The following is a 20848-nucleotide window of genomic DNA, read 5'->3' as shown; positions in this document are numbered from 1 at the left end:
TACCCAGTGTGGTTGAATTGTACATTTATTGCCACTAGAGGGAAAACCCCACATGATTACTAAATCCTGATACAGTAAACAGATTCCTCGATAATGAACATCTGGCACATCCAGTTATTTGTATTACTTTCTTCCCAGTTAGGACCCCCAGCACCAACCTAAGGTTTCTCAGCTGCAGTGCTTGACAGAGGTAACACAAGGAAAGTATCTACACAGGCAAGACTTTACCAATTATATAATCAGTGTCATGGGCACCCAGTCCCTTAAAAATTAACACATTTGTAATTAGGCATGGTACAGAATTAATTATCTCTGCTTTCCACCTTGTGGCAGGAGGGAAGAGGGAGTATTCTGTTTATGGTATGGATGGCTCTTCAAGCTGCTGCGCAATTCCAGATTATCAAAATAAAACCCCATCTGTGGGAGGGTCTCTTCACAACCTTTTCTTCCGACTTGCTTTAGTTCCCAGCCAGAACTGAAATGGCTGGTAACAGATATATGGGGCCTTTCCAACTTCAGCCAACTGGCTGGAGTCAATTTCTTCTCAGTTGCCTTCTGCTGAGATCAGATTTGGGGATGGACATGGGAACTCTTTAAGTGCTGGGAAACTTTTCCAACTTCGTGCCAGCATCTGACATCCACAGGAGAAGAAAACCAGTAGAAAAGCCATGGTAAGTTAATGCCCATTCCTCACTCTTGAGGCATCTGGCCTTCCAGTCCATTTCAAATTGTAACTCAGTGTGACGATCCACTCATTACTACCACAAAAAAAGAGTATAAGCCCACAGTCAGTTTGTTTTCCATACACTCACTTTTCAGACATTGAATGATGACTTTTCCCTTATGGATTATGAATTCAGAACAGAAGATGTCACTCATTTACTAACTGTTGTATAGATCCATAGTCCTAAGATGTCTCTTGGCTAAGATCCTGCTAGAATGACTACTCTCCACTGTGCAGCCAACTTTCATAAGAAAATACAGATGGCAATATTTATGCTCGTTGACTGGTCTTTGAAATTAATATGAGAGTGGCTCAGTAGCACCGGCTTTCACACATTTGGCAGTTCCACTCCTAAAATCTGCACTTAGTTCTTGCTCAGTCAGAGCTTTCCCTGCTTTCTGTGGGATCTCTATCCCAGCATGAACTCCTCAATTTGGCCCTAGACAAGATGCTTGATAACAGATCTGTGTTGTTCTTAATGAGTTTTTTGTTTGTTTGTTTGTTTTGTTTTTTTATAATTTGCTTAAAAGTCTAACACTTTTGTAGAAGAGCACTGATGGTCTTGTGTAGTTCTAAACACAGGTGTATCTAGATTGTAAACAGTGGAAATGTTCAGCTCTGGATCTACCCTTATGGTTTGAAGCACCCAAAATGTAGACTAAGCTCTTCTCTTCGTAGACAGCAGGCCACTTAAGGAGTCATGGAGCTTTGCACAGCCTTGATTTGTTCTAAGATATATCCACCACTAAATATGGGGACACAACAGAACAAAGAGTCTCTTCTCTTGAGAAGCCTCCCTTGTAATTGAAGTTAAATGAATGACAATCACTATGTGGGGAAAAAAAAGCTTCACTCAGAGGAAGAAACTCAAAAGTAGGTCTTAATTTTTTTGTGGGTACTATGGAATGAATGAGGGTGATGTCAGATGTAATATAACACTGGAGTGAAAAGGCTAACAGAAAAAGACACAATAACATTTCACTGGCCAGTTCTAGACATGAGCTATCCATTAAAAGTAAGTCAAAACCCTCAACTTAATTTTGTATGTATGCCATCCCAACCCCCAGACTCTCTCTGGGTGTTTTAAAGCTGCAAGAGCAAATCTGTCTTCTCAGAAAATATCTCCCTTGGAGGCAAAGACACTGTGTACACAGGAGTACTAGCAGCTTCTAGCAGCTTCCAAACACTAACAGTTCCTTGCAAAATTCCCAGATGAAGAGAAATTGTCCCAAACTGCCATAATCTTCATTAAAACCTTTATGGTCTCGTCCAGTCCCATCTATGAATATGTTCTATGCTCATGCAGAAGCCAACCGGTTGCCATAAAATGCCATCATTTGCTATTTGTGAGTAATTCATTATTGTTAACGGGGTTGAGTCCAGAAGGCAAATACGACAGAGCTATACCGGGATTAATTGGGTCCCTGACATAAGGCACACCCTGGTCACAATCCAGAGGAAACGAATGTCTCACCGGCGAGGAAGCGAGTGTTTTCTCTCTGGCTGGCTGGCTCAGGTTGGTTATCCTGGCAGAAACAGGTCTTTGTTCTGCAGCCCTACCCAGCTAGGACTTTCCAGGAGTTCAAAACCCACAAATAAAAATGTGAAGACAACATCTGATCTTGCCCTCATACGAGGTTTCTCTGTGGGCAGCTGTGGGTGTTAGTGTGGCTACTACTTATTTACACTTGTGTAAGAAGAGGTTTCAAAGCCAAAGAGCTCAGAAGAAACTGTAAAAGTGTGTGTTTGTCCACAGGTATTTCTGTAACACAAGAAACCAACAGCCTCATTTCCTGGCCTCTAGGGAACACGTTGTCTGTAGCTGTATCCCATGGGAAGGGATTGCTATCATGCACTTACCTGACACAAAAGTACAAAACAACTGGTCCTGACTTTTTGGGGAAGTCATGTTCCAGCACCCGGCGGTCCAGCTGAAGCCAGTTCAAGTGTCCCCTGGCAAGAGAAAAGACAGTTTTGAGCCTGGCACCGAAGAGGTTTCTCAATACTCATGGCAATGAGGTCTGAGGTGTTGTTACAAAAGCTGAACTGAAGCGCATGCTATTTGCCCTCAGCTATCGCATGATATTTGAAAAATACACAATAAATGTTTGAGGAGCGGAGGCGATATCATCCTGGCAACATTTCAGTCTGGGAATCGAACTGCTAAAGTTCAATCTGTCAGGGTGAAAGCTGGCAGCACCGAGCCAGCAGGACAGCCCAAAATGTTATGAGCTTCACCTTTTTATTACAACCCCCCTGGAGCAGTCGTATCATTAAAAGTCTGTCAAGGTTTTCATTAGAAATCCTTATTGTTAAGAGTTTCCACAACGCCTGCAATATTTCACTCAAGGCTAAAGCTGACTCTACAGCCTCAGACAGTTTATTTACCACCCACATGCCTGCAATAGCTGCTCTAGGTTTGCCCAGCCTCCGTTTTATCTCCTTCAGAGAGCTCCTGAAAAACAGCTGCTCCATGAAGCGTTCCAGCTCCAATTACCACATGCTGCTTTTCTTTTGCCTAGATGGTACCTGTCGCTATTATTTTCTCCTATAATTTATCCATTCGTGCCTTGCTGCTGGAAGCTTTCCTGGGCAGGAGCTGTGTTCTTTGTCACGTTCCCTACACTGTAGAGGGCTGTGTGCACGTGAGAGGTATTTTATAAATACCATTATTTGTATTACAGGGGCATCTCTCTCCCCAGCTGAGATGAAGGCCCTGTTAAACCAGACACTGTGGAAATACATAGGGAAAAATTCAGGCCCCACTGAAGTCAGCAGGAATTTTGCCATTGCCTTCAGTGATGCTAGAGCTGCATCCTGTGAGTATTTTGCTATCGATTTCAGTCAGACCAGATTTCACCCAGAGGGAGAGGCAGCCCTTGCCTTCAGCACTCTGCTGTCTAGACAATCAAGGGGAGAGAGAATTGAAGTGAGTCAGTCCACTGCTGTTGTCTCATGTGAGCACCAGTGATACACACAGGAGCAGTCTGAGGAGTATCACGATGGATTACAGAGCCCTGGGAGAGGTGGTAAGGGACTCTGGAGTGCAGGTATTTTTTTTTTTTTGTCAGTTGTCCTGGTCAAAGCAAAGGGGTTTGAAAGGGCCAGCTGGATCTGGCAAGTCAACAGTTGGTGCCACATCCAGGGGTTCAGCTACTTAGACTGTGGGACTGTCTTTGAAAAACCTCGTCTACTGGGGGCTGACAGGGTCCATCTGTCAGAGGATGGGAAGAGCATCTTCAGTCGCAGGTTTGCCAAGCTGGTAAAGAGGGATTTGAAGTAAAGTTGCCAGGGGAGGGGAACCTTAATCCATCCTACTCCTACCAGGTTGATGCCAGTGCCAGCAATAGATGCCCAGAGCCTGGAAAGGGATCACAGGTCATCAGGAGAGCACCTGAAGAGCAGCACAAAGGAGTTCCAGCCACCCCATCCACTAAGTCAGCTTCATTGGGGGCCAGCTGAGACAGTTGGGGGTGTTCAGCCTGGAGAAGAGAAGGCTCTGGGGAGACCTTATAACTTAAAGGTGACTACAGGAAAGATGGAGAGGGACTCTTTATCAGGGAGTGTAGTGATAGGACAACGGGTAACATTTTTAAACTGACAGAGGGTAGATTTAGATCAGATGTAAGGAAGAAATTCTTTACAGTAAAGGTGGTGAGGCGCTGGCACAGGTTGCCCAGAGGGTCTGTGGCTGCCCCCTCCCTGGGATTGTTCAAGGCCAGGTTGGATGGGGCTTTGAGAAACCTGGTCTAGTGGAAGGTGTCCCTGACCATGGCAGGGGGGTTGGAATTAGATGGTCTTTAACGTCACTGCCAACACAAAGCATTCTATGTTTCTATGATTTTAGGGAGAATCTTGGAGCAAATAAAGCAGGAAATGGAACTCAGATGTCCTGAGCTCTATTTCAGTGTCTATTCACCAGAATAATTCTTCATTCCACCAAAAATGGGAAAAAAAAAGGCCTTGTTTTTAAAAAAACCCATTACATTAACTTCTAGGGTTGCCACAAGCCTTAACAATGTACCCTGTCAGCAAACACACTCAGCCTTCACAAGGGTCTGCCCATTACTCCTTAGCAGCACGTGTGCTTTGGGCAACTAAACCCCTTTGGAAAATATGCAACAACACCTATTTAGCAATTTAACTAATTAAAATTTAGGTTCCTCACTCCATCTTTTCTAGAAATATAAATAAAGGAAAGTAGCAGTTTCAGGAGACTTTGAATCTCCTCGGTTCAATCTGAATTTCTGTACAGCTGCCTGGGCTTATGTGGATGTAGCAGAGGATGGGCAGCTCACGGACCTTCAAGCCCAGGCAGCTCCGGGCTGCCCTTAAGACCAGCTGGGACATTGTGCGTGCTCACCTCAGCACAGCATGATGCTTTTCACTGTCTAAGGGATTCAAAATTGTGAGCTCCACTCATCACTCCAGTGGATTCAGGATCAGGCAAGTATCAAAACTTTTTTTATCCCCTGCTCTAGACACCTGTGTTTCTCTCTAAGATATTTTAACTTTTCTTCATTTTTTTTCTCTAGATAATGTTTTTAAGTAAGTTTTTTCTCTACATTTTTTTTTTTTCCTCTTCTCTATGTAAAGGGCAACCTGAACTGTATGTTAGGGGCACAGACTTACTAGCAGTGTGGCTATTGGAAAGGGGTGACATAATGCAGATTTTCAAGTGCAACTAGTCATTTAATATGCCTCTATTGCAGTACATGGGCTGAGGGCAAGTCTGCCCAGCCTGGGACTGTGCTGTGAAGTGATACTGCCCGGGATCAGGGGTGAGGATGGCCGTGTTAATGGGGCTGTTGTAGGGGCTAACTGGTCTTGTTCTCAGCAGGCTGCATAGCTGGGCATGCAGCACCATGGGGGTCTCTTTCCATCAATTCTGCTGCTGGGATGCAGTCGCCCAGTGCTAGTGGGGGAAGCCTGCATTGTGCCCTGTTGTTCAGCACAGATATCTACTTTGACAAGGCTTGGTTTTTAGAAGACAGATGCTCCAGCCTGTCAGAAAATAAGCACCATTGAAAGATTCTCAGCCTGGGTACCCAAATATTAGAGGTGTCCACATTTCTGCTGCATACCCCTTCTTGAAATCTGTCCTTTTTCCTATTTTTTTGGTCTTGAGGTACTGTTGTGGTTTTTTTTAACAGGACTCAGGAAGCCTGAAATTAACTGTGAAGGCCACAGGACGCATGGGGATTGAAACTAGACATGCTCACCCATTCCTAGCCAATCTGAAAAACAAGCATTTAACCATGTCGGCCGAAGTACAAAACACCGTCTGAGCGAGAAAAAGCCACACTAGGCCTGACATCCTATCCTGGACCTGTCCAGCTGCATTTGTATCACCCAAGTAGCAGCCACCAGCATCTGATGGTGTTACACACCGGTTCCCACCGAGACTGATTTGTTGACAATGGACTTACAGTCTACCTTTATGTTTATTCAACAGAAATGCCTGGGTTTGCCTAACATGTACAACGAAGGGTTGAGAAGCCATGGTGCACAGAACAATGATTCAAGGTATTTTTTATTTTTAAAAGACTTGCTCTTTTCATTCTCACTGCATTTTAACTTGAGAAATGGATTGATATAATCAGTACAAAAAGAATATATGCATATACATATGCATAACAGGTTACACATTTATGTTGCACATATACACGGTTGTACATACTGAATAACACATTTAATTGCCATGGAATTTTGGGGTTGGAGAGTTTCATTACTCTCATCTACATGGAGCTTAAATTCAAAGCTCCTTCAGAGAAGGAAGGTCACTTAAATCACTGCCAGGAGCTAACTGCTCACTGTACTCAATCACCACTTACAATCTTTCATCGCTAAGGGCTTCTGTACTGCAGATTGTCACCTAACTCCTTGTTTTCCAGCATGCATGTGTGGCATGTAGAGAACAGCAGCAATGAACAGTCACTGGCATCAGCCTGTGAATGTGGTCTATCGGGGAGCCAACCTCCAACGCTGTTACATTATAAAACGCTTTGCTCTGGTAGCTGTCTTCCTGTCTTCAGCAGAACTATTCATGGAGCACAATTCCATGTAAGATAGAGAAAAGGCTGAACATATAACCCTAGTCATGTAGTGATCCTGACAGTTTTCATGGACCAATTTAGGCAGCTTGCACTGGGATCCCATTCATACATGCCTATGACGAGCTGGATTTCCTTCACGGTTCAATTTAGAGACACAAAGCAGCTTTTGTTTTATTATCGCCTTTGATTTGCTCATTTGGGTATTTATATCAGTGTATTCACAAATAATGGTGCAAACAGTTTTAGGTGACTCCCTATAGAGAGGTTGAATATTGGAAGCCAGATAATTTTTCACTGTTTGTTGTATTCATGTTGATAGTTAAACTGGTGTGTCAATAACAAATACATAATCACTTTTTAAAAAAGAAACTGGTTGCATTTAGATTACAGACTGTGTATGGATTTTGGTGACCAGGGTTCGTATGTTTGATCGAGTGCAGTAGTTCTGTTTTCTTTTATCAGGGCTTTCAGTAAAGAGTGGTACATCAATGAATACTTTGACTGCAGGTGGTTCTGTTTATACAGTTTTACTGGTTAGTGTCCAGTTTTCTGAAAAGTGGGTCCACACTGATTTGTGATATGAAGGTGTTTGGGCTAATAAAACAACTCATGCCCCTTCAGTGTCAAAATCATGTTGAATTGAATGGACATTGAGAAAGAGCAGTTCACATAATAGAAACCATATAAACTATTTAACGTTTCCATCAATCACAACAGAAACAAAACAAACTCTTTAAACTCACAGATTTTCTGATTGAAGGTTTTAATCCTTCAACAGAAATACTTTTGAAGGGGCTGCAAAGCTCAGGGAGCTATATGAGCTTAACTATACAGGTTTTGCAAGATGGTGGACTTGGTGGCAAAGGAACTGGTCTTAACGCCAGAGCAGGACATTATTCCGAGAGCTGCACCCACCGTGGGACTGGCTGTTCAACCAGGACATGGGACACGTGGTCCCTCATTTTGGCTCTGCCATTTGGCTGGCAGGGTGGAAACAGGCGTCCCCTCAGTTCCCAGAGGTGAGAGACTATTCCAGGGAAGAGCGGTGCCCTGCTCTTCCCTTGCCATCCGCGTGGCCATAGGATCCAGGACTGAGCAAGGGCACTCTCTGCCGTTACCTTATCACGTTAGCACAGCCTCTAGCACAACTGTTAACACAAATAATGAGGGCCTCAATGCCTTGTGGTTTTTATCCTATATATTAACTAGCTGAAGAAGCTGCTCTGCAGGTTCTCATCTGGTGAGGGAGCAAAAGGGTTTGGATCAGCTTTTGGTTTGACCCACGGGGAGAGGGAGCTGTGGAATGCAGAAGGTGGTAGTTCTCCATGGAGCAGGTGGCTTATGTCTAAGGACAAGTAAAGGATGTGGAAAATCTGCCTGTGGCCCAGGCAGGGCATCTGCAGCAAACAGAAGGGTGATCCTGACCATTTTTTCTCAGTGAATTCTGGAAGAGCTGATGCCAAGGGGAAGTGCAGTTAGCGGAGATTCATAATCAGATGAACAAAACAAAACAAAAAAAAGCCCTTTCTCCATTCCTTTTCACTCTTAATCAAGCAGCGTATAGCTCTTCTGGCTACATGTGAAGCTTGGCACCACGTGCTGTAAAGGGACACCCTTTTGACCTGTGTTCTCCTGCAGTTAATGGCTCACACCATAAAGCGTTCCTATGATCATTAAAATAGGAGGCGTTATTCTCTCCTCCATAATAGTCTGACAATCTAATTTTAGTCACGCTGAATGCTGTAATGGCCCTATATTATCACAAGAAACTATTAAGTTGCCAACGCAAAGGTTGTTCCTATTGATTTTCTTCTTAGGTTGTCATGATAGAGCACAACTAATGAATGGAAATCCCCAGTCCAAATAATTTCTAAATAAATTACTCTCATAGAGCTTTTACTCTTAAATAGAAGAATTGATTTAATACTTTAGTGGCTTTTCTTCTTTCTAAACTTGCAATTTAGCCAACCCCAGACTACATTTATGAACTAGGCTTGTTCTGTTTTAGCTGGTTATGAGTTTCCTTCAAATAAGGCACATGGAAACTCAGTGAAGGGTGAAGAGAAGGAAATCCCTGAGGGCCTGCATCACAGAATTAAAGGGTTTCTTTTTTGTGTGCCTGGTCTGTATCAGCTATAGGGCTGTGTAAGGTGCTCTGCAAACACACATTGACTAGCTTTCCTACTTTTGAAGAAAGGATTTTTTTTAAACTTCCATTTCATATTTCAGGTTAAGATCTGTTGTACAGACAGCCCAGTTTATTTTCTGAATGTGACATGGCACATCTATTTCCAAGATCCACTCCAATCCCCCATGAGTACTTTTTTGGCTGTGTTCAGTCAAATAAAATAATTGCTGTTTGTGCCAACTCTGTTCAAAGCTTTATAAAACTGAAGATGAAATATTTTTGTCAAGGCTACTTTCACAGCACTGAAGAAGCCTCAGAGTCACTATGGGGCAGTAGGAGGGCTGCAGAGCAAGATTCATATCTGGGATGTTTCTGTGTTGTGTTTACTAGATTTAATGAGGGTGTCCCCAGGTCTTCATCCGGGCTGGCTGAGCACCTTCTAAAATGCACCCTGCTCCATCTTGACTACAGGTCAGAAAGGTGACCAAGTAAGTGGATGCCATCACCTCACCCTTTGAAATCCCATCTAGACAGTGCGCATCCACCTGCGTCCGTGGCGCATCTTTGCACACTGCCTTGACAGCCTCTGTCAGGTCCTCGGGCTTCCTCCCATTGCTAACCCAGATCTTTGCTCACGCTGCTCCATGTTAAACCTGGAGGCCCCAGGGGAGGCTGGGCTCTCTCTAATTGCTGACACCTCCTCATTAGCTTCCCTTGCGCTCCCAGGGGAGCCCTGTGCCCACTCAGCTGAGCTGAGAGCTGGGCCTTTCTCAGCTGCTATCTGGTTGCAGTCTGACATGTGTTTCTTGTGTTTAACCTGTGCTGTTAGGACTGTTAAGGGAACATTTTGATCTCTTAGTCTGCTTTGGCTTCCCTGCCTGCCTCAGGCAGCACCCACTGAGTAACTTGCTCTCTCCAATGAGAAATAACATCTTGGTGAGGAGCAATTTCCTCCTTCTGCTTTATAAACTGCCAGTGCCTCCTGCTGTCCATCTGAGGACCAGTCTCACTAATTTGTGTTGGGCTGGAGATCTCCTACAGGGCTGAGCTTCTTGTGTCAGTGAGATGGGATGGATTCTGGGATCTTTTCTGATTTGGGTCCTGCTTCTGCATGTGCCTAATGCCCAGCGTTCCTCCATCCTGGGAGCTGTGTCCTGAGATGGTCTCAGGCTGCCCAAGGCAGCTGCTTGCCAAAGGAACTGGCTCTAGAAGGGTGAGCACTTCTGAGATGAATGCGGATATGTTTGTACAATTATCCAGCAGCCTCTGATTACCCGATCCCAAATCATTATTCCAGCAGATAATTTACATTTCCCTGTCACTTCGGCAGGAGAGCAGAGCTGGCTCATGACAGCAACACCGCTGACTCAGCTGTTCTGGGAACACAGCATTGGCTTGAAATTCTTTTTTTTAAAAACAATATGGGTGCAGGAAGCTGCTTTATGACTAACATACAAAAAACCACTATTGCAAACCAAGATGGAGTGTGGTGGGTATGCATATGAGGCATAGCCCATACGCTGAGGACAGTCTAACTACAGAGAGAAAACAAGTAGCTGGCAAAAGTCATAGGGACTGTGCAGTAACACTGAGAATCAGTCTAGGACTAATCATAGAATTTGGCAGACCTTTAATGTTTCTTCAGTGCTAATTTTATACTTGCCTTTTAAACAGGGGCTAGAAATGGCCTATCTTGAGACAAAAACTCAAATTCTGTGGCTATACTAGAACTCTGGGGTTGTTCAAGGCAAACAACCAACATTGCCTGAGGTGACTACAGTGTCAGGGTCTCATCCTTTCTTTTAGTGCAGCCATACGGCTGTGATGTGATTCCTGGTAAGGTCAAATCCTTCCCACAATGGAAATTTTATATTTAAAAATGCTTTTCATTCATGTTAAATTTGACAATCCCTTCCTTTCCCACACTTTCTTCTTTTCCTTTTTTAAGAAACTCTAAACTTGGATCTAAAACATCAGAAGTAATAATTTTGTGAGGTTGGTTATTTTTTTCTTTCCCTGAAATAATTCAGCATTACTTTTAAGCCTGCTTGAGTGAATAAACTGATTAATGCTTTAATTGAACAGTTCTGCCAACTGGTAATAATTTTGAACTAGTGAGTGAATCTTAAGCCCATGAGAGCTTAAGCTAACCTTTTACCAATGCCAAATGACACCAAGTCTTTGAACATGGGATTAGGAAGGGATTGTTACTGCCTCTGTACACCTCTGGCCATGCTTAACTTGCCATGAGAAGCCTCCAGCCCTCTGAAGAAGAGGCAGTACAGGACAGACTCTGATGTGAGGTCCGTGCCTCCCTCCCTAGACCTTGGTCTAGGACCTTGTAGCACACAGGTCTTCGATGCTGGTCATTTTGCTTAGGACAAAACTGCCAAGATTTCATGTGATCTAAGAGATGCCTCTTAGCTCTTTGATTTCTTGCACTTACGTTTCATCTGTGAATGCAATTCCGAAGTACTCCTTCTCCTTCAGGTTGAAATGAGATGCCACCAAGTCAAGCAACTCCTTGGCCAAAAGCTTTGGCTGGAAAACAAGAATGGAAGAAGGTGATTAATGAGGAGAACTTGGACAGAACTGCACTGTGCTTCTGGAGGGAAACACTACCCGTGAAGGTACTCTGCTGCTGTTGCTTTTATGTTCCCTCTGGTGTTCAAGCTAAATCTGCAAGCAGCATTAGCTCCTTGAAATGAGCAGTAGTTCCCCCGCTAAGTAAATACTAAAAGCCTGGCAATTCCGACCTCTTCAGTGCTTTATGTCTCTGCAGACAGATGATCTGCTGCCTGCCAGTGTTCAGATCTACCATGACCAGCTCACTCATGCCTCTCTGATAATTTTAGTTGTTAAAGCTTTTTATCAAGGACCTTTGCAAACACATTTCAGACACCCACTCTCACACGCACAGCACAGATATATGCTCATAACACTAAGAAAATACATAGTGCCAAAAGATAGGATGTGATGGGACCAAATGAGAAGTAAATGACAGAACAAAATAGTTTCCCTTTCAGTATTGCTTGTCATTTAGAGATAAGGATATATCCTCAAATTTAGGCACTTGGAAGGAAAGGGAGGAAAGTAACACACACTTTCAAAATACCCTTTGTAAAAGCATAAAAGCTAAGCTCAGAGAAACTATTCAGTCCGTATGGAGGATGGTGCATTACTACCTTTTCTGCCAAACCTTATTTGGCTTTTATATCAGCTCTGCTGAGCTCCTGTGTTGCCTACTGGACTACTGGAGTCTTGGCCATAACAGAGCTCTTGTCCTGACTGTCACTGGTAGGAAAAAGGCGTACAAAGGAATCCAGGTAGATGCAGCCTGTGATCCCACAGCCTGTGATAGCCCCAGATCCCAGAGCTGCAGTGGTTACAGCAGCACTGGCACAGCTGGAGTCAGAGATCCCAACAATGTTCCCTGGTGACTGCTCATAAGGATTTTGTCTACAAATCTCTGTGCTGCAAGCCTCAGTGAAAATAAAGCTGTCTGCAGTCTTGACTGCCCCAACGAGTCTGCCAAGCAGCTGAGTCAGAGTTACCCCAGATGTGAACCTGTTGTTAAATGGAGACGAAATGATGAGGCTGTGCAGAAATTGGGTGGCAGAGACCTGAGAACCCTGCTGTCGTAATTGACTGCTCTGTCCCGCAAATACAAACACAGCTTATGTTGAAAAAATCCCTGATTTGTACTTAACTCCCAAACAGATTCATAAGACTCTCAACCTCTCTCTAAAAATGTCCCTAGACCCAGCACTGTCATAGTATCTGACACAGATGAGACAAACCTGAAGTTTACTCCCCTGGCATTCATGTGAGGATTACACTGTCCTCCACCCACCCAACTACCTGCTATATCCTAGCACAGTTTCCAACAATGTGCATACTGCGCCTTTGTGCACCCAACGCAAGGGTGGTTTCTAGGTCATGCCAGCAAAGAAAGAAGCAGTAGCCGTGCCTAAATGCAGCACTAGCTTAAAGCAGCCTCCAAATACGAGAAAAGTCGCTGTGTAGGAGGAACAGCCTGGCAGATAAGGAATAGGTGGGATGCAACTAGCTTCATTTTAATTCCCAAGTCAGACTTCTCAGGCACAACCGTTGGAGCCTCTGCAGTCTATGCTGCCTGCTGCGTTGCCTTTCACAGACTCCGGAACCAGCTCCCGAATGGTGCTCGGAGCTGAGCAGACCAGGTATGGGGCTGTGGTCATGTCCCTTCAGGGATCCAAGTAAAGAGCACACTAGCTACACCAGTCTCTTTGGAGGCTCCTCAGATACTTCTCTCCTGGCATTGTGCTGGGTGAGATGGACATTCCCAGCACCCCTGTCTCCTGTAAGATGAACCTCCCTTTGCCGGAGCATTTTAAGGACAAGCCTCAGTTTGGCTTATGAGCTACCAGGATACTGTGATGAAGAGGATGGTAAGACTGCCAGGTGACTTCAGAGATACTTAGGCTCAGTGCAGATACTTGTTGAGGGGCACTGGATGAGATTTTAGCTTAGCGATAGACAAACACACACAAATTTTTGAAGGAGAGAGAGGAAGGAGGTTTTGTGCCTGTCAAGGTGCGGTTTGAAAGCCTAAATCTTGCTTTTCCCCCACCCCTGCCCAAGCCTCCCTGCTTCTTCCTCTCCTGATTGGGCCAAATTCCCTCTACACCAGAAAGGGATTTCTTCCCAGCCCAGTGCTACCACAAGAGGAGGGGTGGGAACGCATGGCCAGTGACGGATACTGGAGAGGGCAGGACTGACCCCTCCATGGCCAAGGCCACTGGTGGGGGCAGTTGGTGGAGGTGTATCTGGGCATCCCCATGACGGAGTGCATTGCAGGCACAGCGCTGTGTGGCTGGCACTGCCTGGCTCCCAGAACTCTGGGGTGATTCAGTTATCTGATAAATGAGCAGTTGTTCTGCCAAGCAAGGAAGCGAGCCATCAGCCAGACTTACTGGGTGTCCCACCTGAGAGGGCATGAATGGAGAAAGGTAGCAAAAAAGCATGCCTTAAATGCAGCAGTATTTTCTCAAGCCTGGGTTAAGGACTTGGAGGGGATACGTTGAACTTTCATATTTCACCAGAAAACAGAACAGAACAATAAATGTCTGAATAAATGTGAAACAGGCTGCCCGTGGACATGGGGAAGTGATGGGTCCCTCGACTCCAAGCCAGCCAGACCTGTCACAAGGGTCACTGGACAAGGGGTAAAATCCCTTTCTAATACCCAGCCTTATCATGGAGAAGTGATGCCCAGTGCCCCTTGCCCCATGCACTGCTGCATCCAGCCCCAGGTATCGAGTGAGGAGCAGCACCTGAAAGGACCTGCCTTCAGCCACCCTCCTCAGGCAAGGTGGGTAGGTGCAACGGGCCGCTTCCTCATTTCTGCTGAGTGAGACCTGGCTGCTGAAAAAACCCTGGAGAGTTAGTCGGCATGACGTGACAGCTTCCCCTTCTCTACTGCCCAGTGGCGGCTGCTCCTCTCCCAGCACAGCCCCTCTCCTGCCCTCGGGGCTCGGCAGGGGCACGATCTCCACTGCCCTTGCTGTGGACCCTTCTCCAAAGCCTCTGGTAGCAGATAAGGCAGGGTAGCTCTTTGCCTTGCAAGATAAGGGAAAAGAACAATAGATGCAGGCCCAGCACTGGAGCAGTGCCAGGTCAGTTACTAGCCCAGATCTGGTCCCTGAAGAGGCCTGCGGCAGTGAAGTTAAGACCTGCTACTCCCCTCCAAGATTACTTTCCGCTCTCCTCCTCTGCGAGGTTATTGTCCTTTCTAGTGGGATGACTCCCGTGTCCTCCCAACACAGATGGGCAACCTGAGTCTTTGGAGAGGAGGAAGGTGTCCTCTCCAGGTAGCATAGACTCCTCAAGACAAACCTGCATGGCAGGAATAAGGGCAGGAAAACCCTGCCAGGCACAAGCCCAGGCTAGCCAAGTTGCAGCCTGTTCCACTGTCTCAGGAGAGCCCCATGCACTCAATGTTAACCGTTAATCTGCTTGCCATTCGCTGGGAACGGCTGAGCAATGACCTCCTTTTATGTGAGCCGCACAGACAAAGAGCTCATTAGCAATGCCTGTGGCAAGTTGTTTTAATTCATTATTAATTTCTGGACTTCATTTTCCAGAAGGATATTCATTTTGCATTAATAAAATTTCTGTCACAGACACATTGAAGGAGATGAGGACTGGTCTCTGAGAGCAGGGACATCAATAAAAAGTGGGTCCAGGACTTTCTACATCCAATATAGTGGGACAGTCAGCAAGATAGCTTGTGAATCCCACGGGCATAAGTCAGGAATAACAGGTGGCATTCAGACCAGAAGCCCAGCTGTGTCCTCAATGCTTCAGAGCTGCAGAGCTGGGCTGTGGTACACTGTGAACTGCCTGAGAAGCTGCTGAGACCCCTCTGCATCTGTTGTTGTTCTCCTTCCTACCCACACCTTCCTGGCATCCTCCATGGAACCTGCATCAGAAAAAGCAGTCTGGGGGGAGCGTGTCAGAGCTGCAGCTGGCTGACCTGAACTTGGGACAGGGTACACCAGCAGAAATCCTTCAGCTGGAGCAGCGAGGGCTGAGCAGGCTTTGCTGGTGGGGGCGGGTTGTCAGAGCAACGTTATTCAGCCAGGGTTTCCCCTGCTGCTCCCTCCCGCTACAGAACCCTCTTCGCAAAAAGGCACGTGAAGAGCAGTGCACTGTAAATCAACTGTTATTTTTACTAGAGAAATCATCAGGGCCCTGGTTGTGCTCCCAGCACCCAGGAGCTGTGGCCCTGGGGGAGAGGACCCTGCTCCTGGTGGGCACTCTCCCCTGCCAGGAGGAAGGGCCAGGGACCCATGCTCCCATATAGTGGAGCCTCTGGCCCACACACCAGGCATTTTGTAGCTAAAGACATTGTCTCTGAGGCTTTTCTGCATGGCAGTGAGCTGAGTGCTTTCACAGCTCTGAACCCCTACCTGTACTCCCCAATTCCTACTCCAGCCTGGGACAAGGAACACTTTGCAGCCTGGGCTCTCTGGACTTGCAAACACGCTTTCCACAAAACTTAATACTCCAGGACTAAGTCAATGGATCCACCTGCCAGGCATAATGGCGTCAGTGCATCATCTAGGGAATCACTGGTCATCTGTAGGGTGGGCAACTCTCCTGTGAAGTCAAATCTGATTTGGGAGCACTCTGAGGGTTCTCCTTTCCTTCTTGGAGAGACAGGAGACCAGAGATGGATTCATTAGTGGCTCCCTCCTTATTAGCAGAATGACTCAGATATCCTTCACTGTGCCCTGGGCCATGCCTGAGAGGTTTATCTGAAATGCTGTGTAATGCTCCGCAACCACAAAGCATGTTTGCCTCAGCAGTGAGGAGCACAGCGAGCACATGGCTGGGGCTCTTCTGCAACCCCAGCTCCTGCAGCCTTGAAGCAGTGAACTCATTCCCTCCCTTCCCTCCAAAACAACTTAAGTTTGTTCAAATAATAACTTAGAGGGAGAGCTTTATTAGTGGTGTCGGGAGGTGGCAGGGAAAGAACTGAGCCTCAGTAGCAGCTCTGTGACTTGAACTTGCACCAAGAAAGCTTATGAAAAGGTACAAAGACAGTGCAAGAAGGTATATATGGGATCACAGCTGCCTGACGCTCCCAAGGCTGCCTCCCTGCATTTCCCCTTGCTTAAAGAGCCCCCATGCCCTGGGCTGCAGAGAGAACCACACCAAGACTACTTCAAGTGCATGCAATGCCCAAGCTCTGTCTTTATCTCCTTGGCTCTATTTTAAGGACCATTCAGCACTGACAAATTAACCACAGGGGATGAGTCTCTCTCTTCCGTGCATCACACTGATCTCTGTACAGACACACTATATACAGGTGCACTCTATACAGGTGTCTCTTCCCAATTAGACATGAAAGCAACTTCCCTGAATAATGACAGAGCACAGCAAGTGCTACAGGCAAGTAGGGAGGGGAAGGGCAAGCCTGGGAGCACCTTGGGAAGGGGAAATGGAGGCTGCATGAGGGATGAATCATATTGACTCAATGCCAGAAACCCCTGAGTATCACAGTTCTTCCATGTCTTTAATGGATAAGTTCTCATTAGCATGAGCCCACTGACATGGGCTGCTGGACCCATGGTGGGAGCTGGATAGGATCTACTCACAGGAGACCTCCCTAGTGCTGGAGAGAGGAAAAGGAGGAGGCGAGATTCAGGTGACATAGAGAAAGGCTTTGCTACACAAGGTGACATGCAAATGCCATTTTGATGCCTCCTAACACCAGCCACTGTCATTTTCACACAGGTTTAGTGACGAAACTGATATATTATGGGCATGTGTTGGCCACAGGATGGGGGGAGGAGGAGGAAGAGAGCTTCTGAGAAGAAGAATCTCTTGTAGCCTGGGGGAAGCTAGATGCCAAGGTGAGTGGTACAGTTGACATGCTTGAGGGTGGGGTGCCATTCACAGGGACCATTCACTTGAGACCTGAACCCGTGTGAACCTCATAAGGTTCAACAAGGCCAAGTGCAAGATCCTGCACCTGGGTTGGGGCAACTCTGGGTATCAATACAGGCTCTGGGATGAGTGAATTGAGAGCAGCCCTGTGGAGAAGGACCCGGGGGCACTGGTGGATGAAAAGCTGGACATGAGCCAGCAATGCGCAATTGCAGCCCAGAAAGCCAACCGTATCCTGGGCTGCGTCACAAGAAGTGTGGCCAGCAGGTCGAGGGAGGGGATTCTCCCCCTCTGCTCTGCTCTGGGGAGACCCCCCTGCAGTGCTGGGGCCAGCTCTGGAGTTCCCAGTACAGGAAAGACATGGACCTGTTGGAGCGGGTCCAAAGGAGGCCACAAAAATGATCAGAGGGATGAAACACCTCTCCTGTGAGGAAACGCTGGGAGAGTTGGGGTTGTTCAGCCTGGAGAAGAGAAGGCTCTGGGAAGGCCTTTCAGTGCTTAAAAGGGGCTTATAAGAAAGATGGGATCAGATTTTTTAGTAGGGCCTGTAGCGATAGGACAAGGGGTAATGGTTTTAAACTGAAAGAGGGAAGATTCAGACTAGATATGAGGGAGAAGATTTTCACAATGAGGGTGATGAAACACTGGAACACGTTGCCCAAAAGGGTGTTAGATGCCCCATGCCTGGAAGCATTCAAGGTCAGATTGGACAGGGCTCTGAGCAACCTGATCTAGTTGAAGATGTCCCTGCTCATTGCAGGGGTGTTGGACTAGGTGACCTTTAAAGGTCCCTTCCTACCCAAACCATTCTAAGAATCTACGATAAGCTTCAAGGGGACAACTCATGTCATCCTAAAACCGACCCAAATTCCTACAAATACCTATTTCTCTCCAGGAGGGCATGGCAATTGATTCATCTGAGGATTGCCATTGTTAACATCTAAACTGGTGTGAGCCAAATCCTGCCTGGGGAGGGCAGTTCTGCCATCTGTGGAGGGGATCCTTGCGGGCTGCAAACCAGGCAGCCCAAGTGCCACCATGGGTGAAACTGGGAGCTCATCTCACAGAGCCACAGGTGCCTCAGCTGGCTCAGCACCTGGGGAGTAAACATCTCCCTATCTCAACCAGCAAAATCAGAGAAGTGCAAGGATTTCTCCATAGCTTCAGTAGATCATTCTGTCAGTCACTGTGGGAAATACAACAGGAACACAAGCATTTTAGTATTATATATTCAATCTAATTAAAAGACAATGTTACTGGGATTTGAACGGCCTGAGGAACTCCAGAGACGTGTTTCCCCAGTGGAAAGACAGGCTGCCCACCTTTGGCAGAGAAGCATGTTTCTCAGTGACAGCTTCCCATTAAGCTTAGAAATGAGTGAGTTATAGAGAGAGATTATCTATCCACAGTCCAGCAGTGCCATGAATAAAAAACAGATGACATGGTATTAGCAGCTGCTGGTACGTCCCTAGAAACTCAGGCACACAGAAAGTATATTTTATTGTTTTATTAACTGTCAAACAAGCCTATCTGTTCCCCCTCCCCCATTTCATAGATTTTCCCTAATTCTCCATGGCAGAAGGTTTCTGGGAAATGCATAGTTTCAACATATGGACAGACGCGCGCCGTCTGAATCCATCCAGCACAGAGACACACTGAGCTGTGGGAACAAGGTAACTAGATCACATTTAGTAATGTTTTGTTTCATTAGATTAAAAAGACCACTACCATTCACTGTCTCCTTGCTAGAGGGACTTACATAGAGACATATCACGAGAATGTAAAGTTGAGACCCTGCTATGCCAAGTGCTGCAATGCTAAATACTGTTTGCAGTACCGGTGCTCGGCCTGCACTAATTTTGTGCTATAACCCAGCTGTGGTCAAGCACAGTCTCCAGGACTCAAATCATAGGTATTTAACTGTGACCATGTGCTGGTGCAGGCTGGCCCATTGGTATCCTCCAAGCCAATACAGAGTAATTCCTGCCTTGGCCGTGCCCAGTGCGGTACCACCAGGCAGGGTACAACATTTCTTCATCAGCCAGCCGCCGCTCTTGCCCATCTTGAGCCTTGGTCAGTGTAATCAGGAGGAAATAAAAGTGCAAAATGGTGATTCACACACAGTTCTTCCCCTCCACCACCTATTATAATTTGCTAACGAAGCAAACTCCAGGTGCCCCTGCTGAATTAGATCATCTGCTAAAACCAGCCACAAAGCTATGCTCCAACACCACTGTGATAAGGGCAGTAAAGATGCCCATATAGACCCTTTGTGTTCCCAATCTGTTCCTCAAGACATTGGTTATTTGGTGGCCAGCAGCCTTATCTGCTGAAGGCCAGCAGCACATTTATACCCGTATACATTAGGCATGATAGTTATGGACTGTAACTCCTTCCCAACCCTGCTTCCTTGTGCATGAAACACCAAAATTTCTCATCCAGGGGCCATTGAACTGTCACTCACAATTCTCTTGTCAAATTGGCTCTGCCAACAGCTTTGTCATCCCATTGTTTAACCCATTTTACACACTTCAAAGAAAAGAAAAATCCAAAGTAGCTCCATAGTAATCTTATGTAGATACCAAATAACAGCCTTTTCAGCTATCGTCTCACCTGAATACAGCATAATAACATTGTACAAAATTGCTCAGGCTGAAGGCTTTGGGCTTTAGGGGTTGTAATTCTCCTTATGGGATAGATGCACCATCCCTCAACTCCGTGTTACTGTGTCAATATATGGAGTGCACATAATCAAAGCAGGCTTGGGATGTAGTTGGGTGAAAAATTATTAATTGAAATGCAAGATGCCTGTAGAGCGAACGCCTTATTTTTTATCATGAAACAGCTGAACTCCATCAGTGTCAGGGACTGGTGGTGGGAGCGTTGCTCACGCTGGCACACGCAGCACCTCTTTCCCAGAGCCAGCGGTTGACTCTAAAAAATATCTTTTATTCATTTACACAGGAAAATGAGACAACTTGCCTCCAGCAGCCTCTTTGGGAATGTGGAGGGTGGTGACAGTGTGCCATTGATGTTTTTCTTGGAAACTCAGCACCCGCAAGTTGTGGGAATTAAGATTTATTAGGATCAGAGCGACAAAGACACAAAAAATCCCAAGTTTTAAAAAAAGTCTGTTTGGTAAAAGGATTAGAAACACCCTACTGACAAGTTGACTTAGAAATATTCAGAGAAAGCTGCATTTCTGGGTTCAGCTAATACCTGACACTCCATATCTTAAGTCAGAAGCCATTGCTGACACTCTCTAATTCCCCTGCATAATAGCAACGTGAATCTGCTTAAATATTTTTGTAGTCAGAGAAAGCAGAGAGCATGAGCTGGCCAAGTCTGCATGGCAAATTCATGTCAAAGCCAAAAACCGAAGCAGTTGGTGGGAGGAAAAAGACACTTTCGGGTCTGTAGCATCCCTCTTCCCTTTCTTGCCTGACACAGGGGCAGCTGCATGCTTCCCCCATTCAGATGGAGTCTGCATCGATGCCCAGTGAC

The 20848-nt window shown here is 46.1% G+C and overlaps 1 protein-coding gene across 8 annotated transcripts in view; it reads right to left on the bottom strand.

The window, feature by feature from the left end:
* The window catches only part of FRMD4A (FERM domain containing 4A), a 377000-nt gene that overhangs the window by 91823 nt on the left and 264329 nt on the right, over positions 1 to 20848 (bottom strand). For all 8 annotated transcript variants that reach the window (XM_032985843.2, XM_032985844.2, XM_032985841.2 and 5 more), the window contains exons 3-4: positions 11355 to 11449; positions 2585 to 2677 (exon numbers count right to left, since the gene is read on the bottom strand). In XM_032985843.2, the coding sequence (XP_032841734.1) occupies positions 2585 to 2677; positions 11355 to 11449 (188 nt within the window). The remainder of the gene's footprint in view (positions 1 to 2584; positions 2678 to 11354; positions 11450 to 20848) is intronic.

Source organism: Tyto alba, unplaced genomic scaffold (assembly GCF_018691265.1).
Source record: "Tyto alba isolate M040663 unplaced genomic scaffold, T.alba_DEE_v4.0 Super-Scaffold_2, whole genome shotgun sequence".
In the NCBI taxonomy this organism is placed as follows: Eukaryota; Metazoa; Chordata; class Aves; order Strigiformes; family Tytonidae; genus Tyto; species Tyto alba.
Note: the sequence above shows the minus strand (reverse complement) of the source record. Positions and strands in the feature narration are given on the sequence as shown.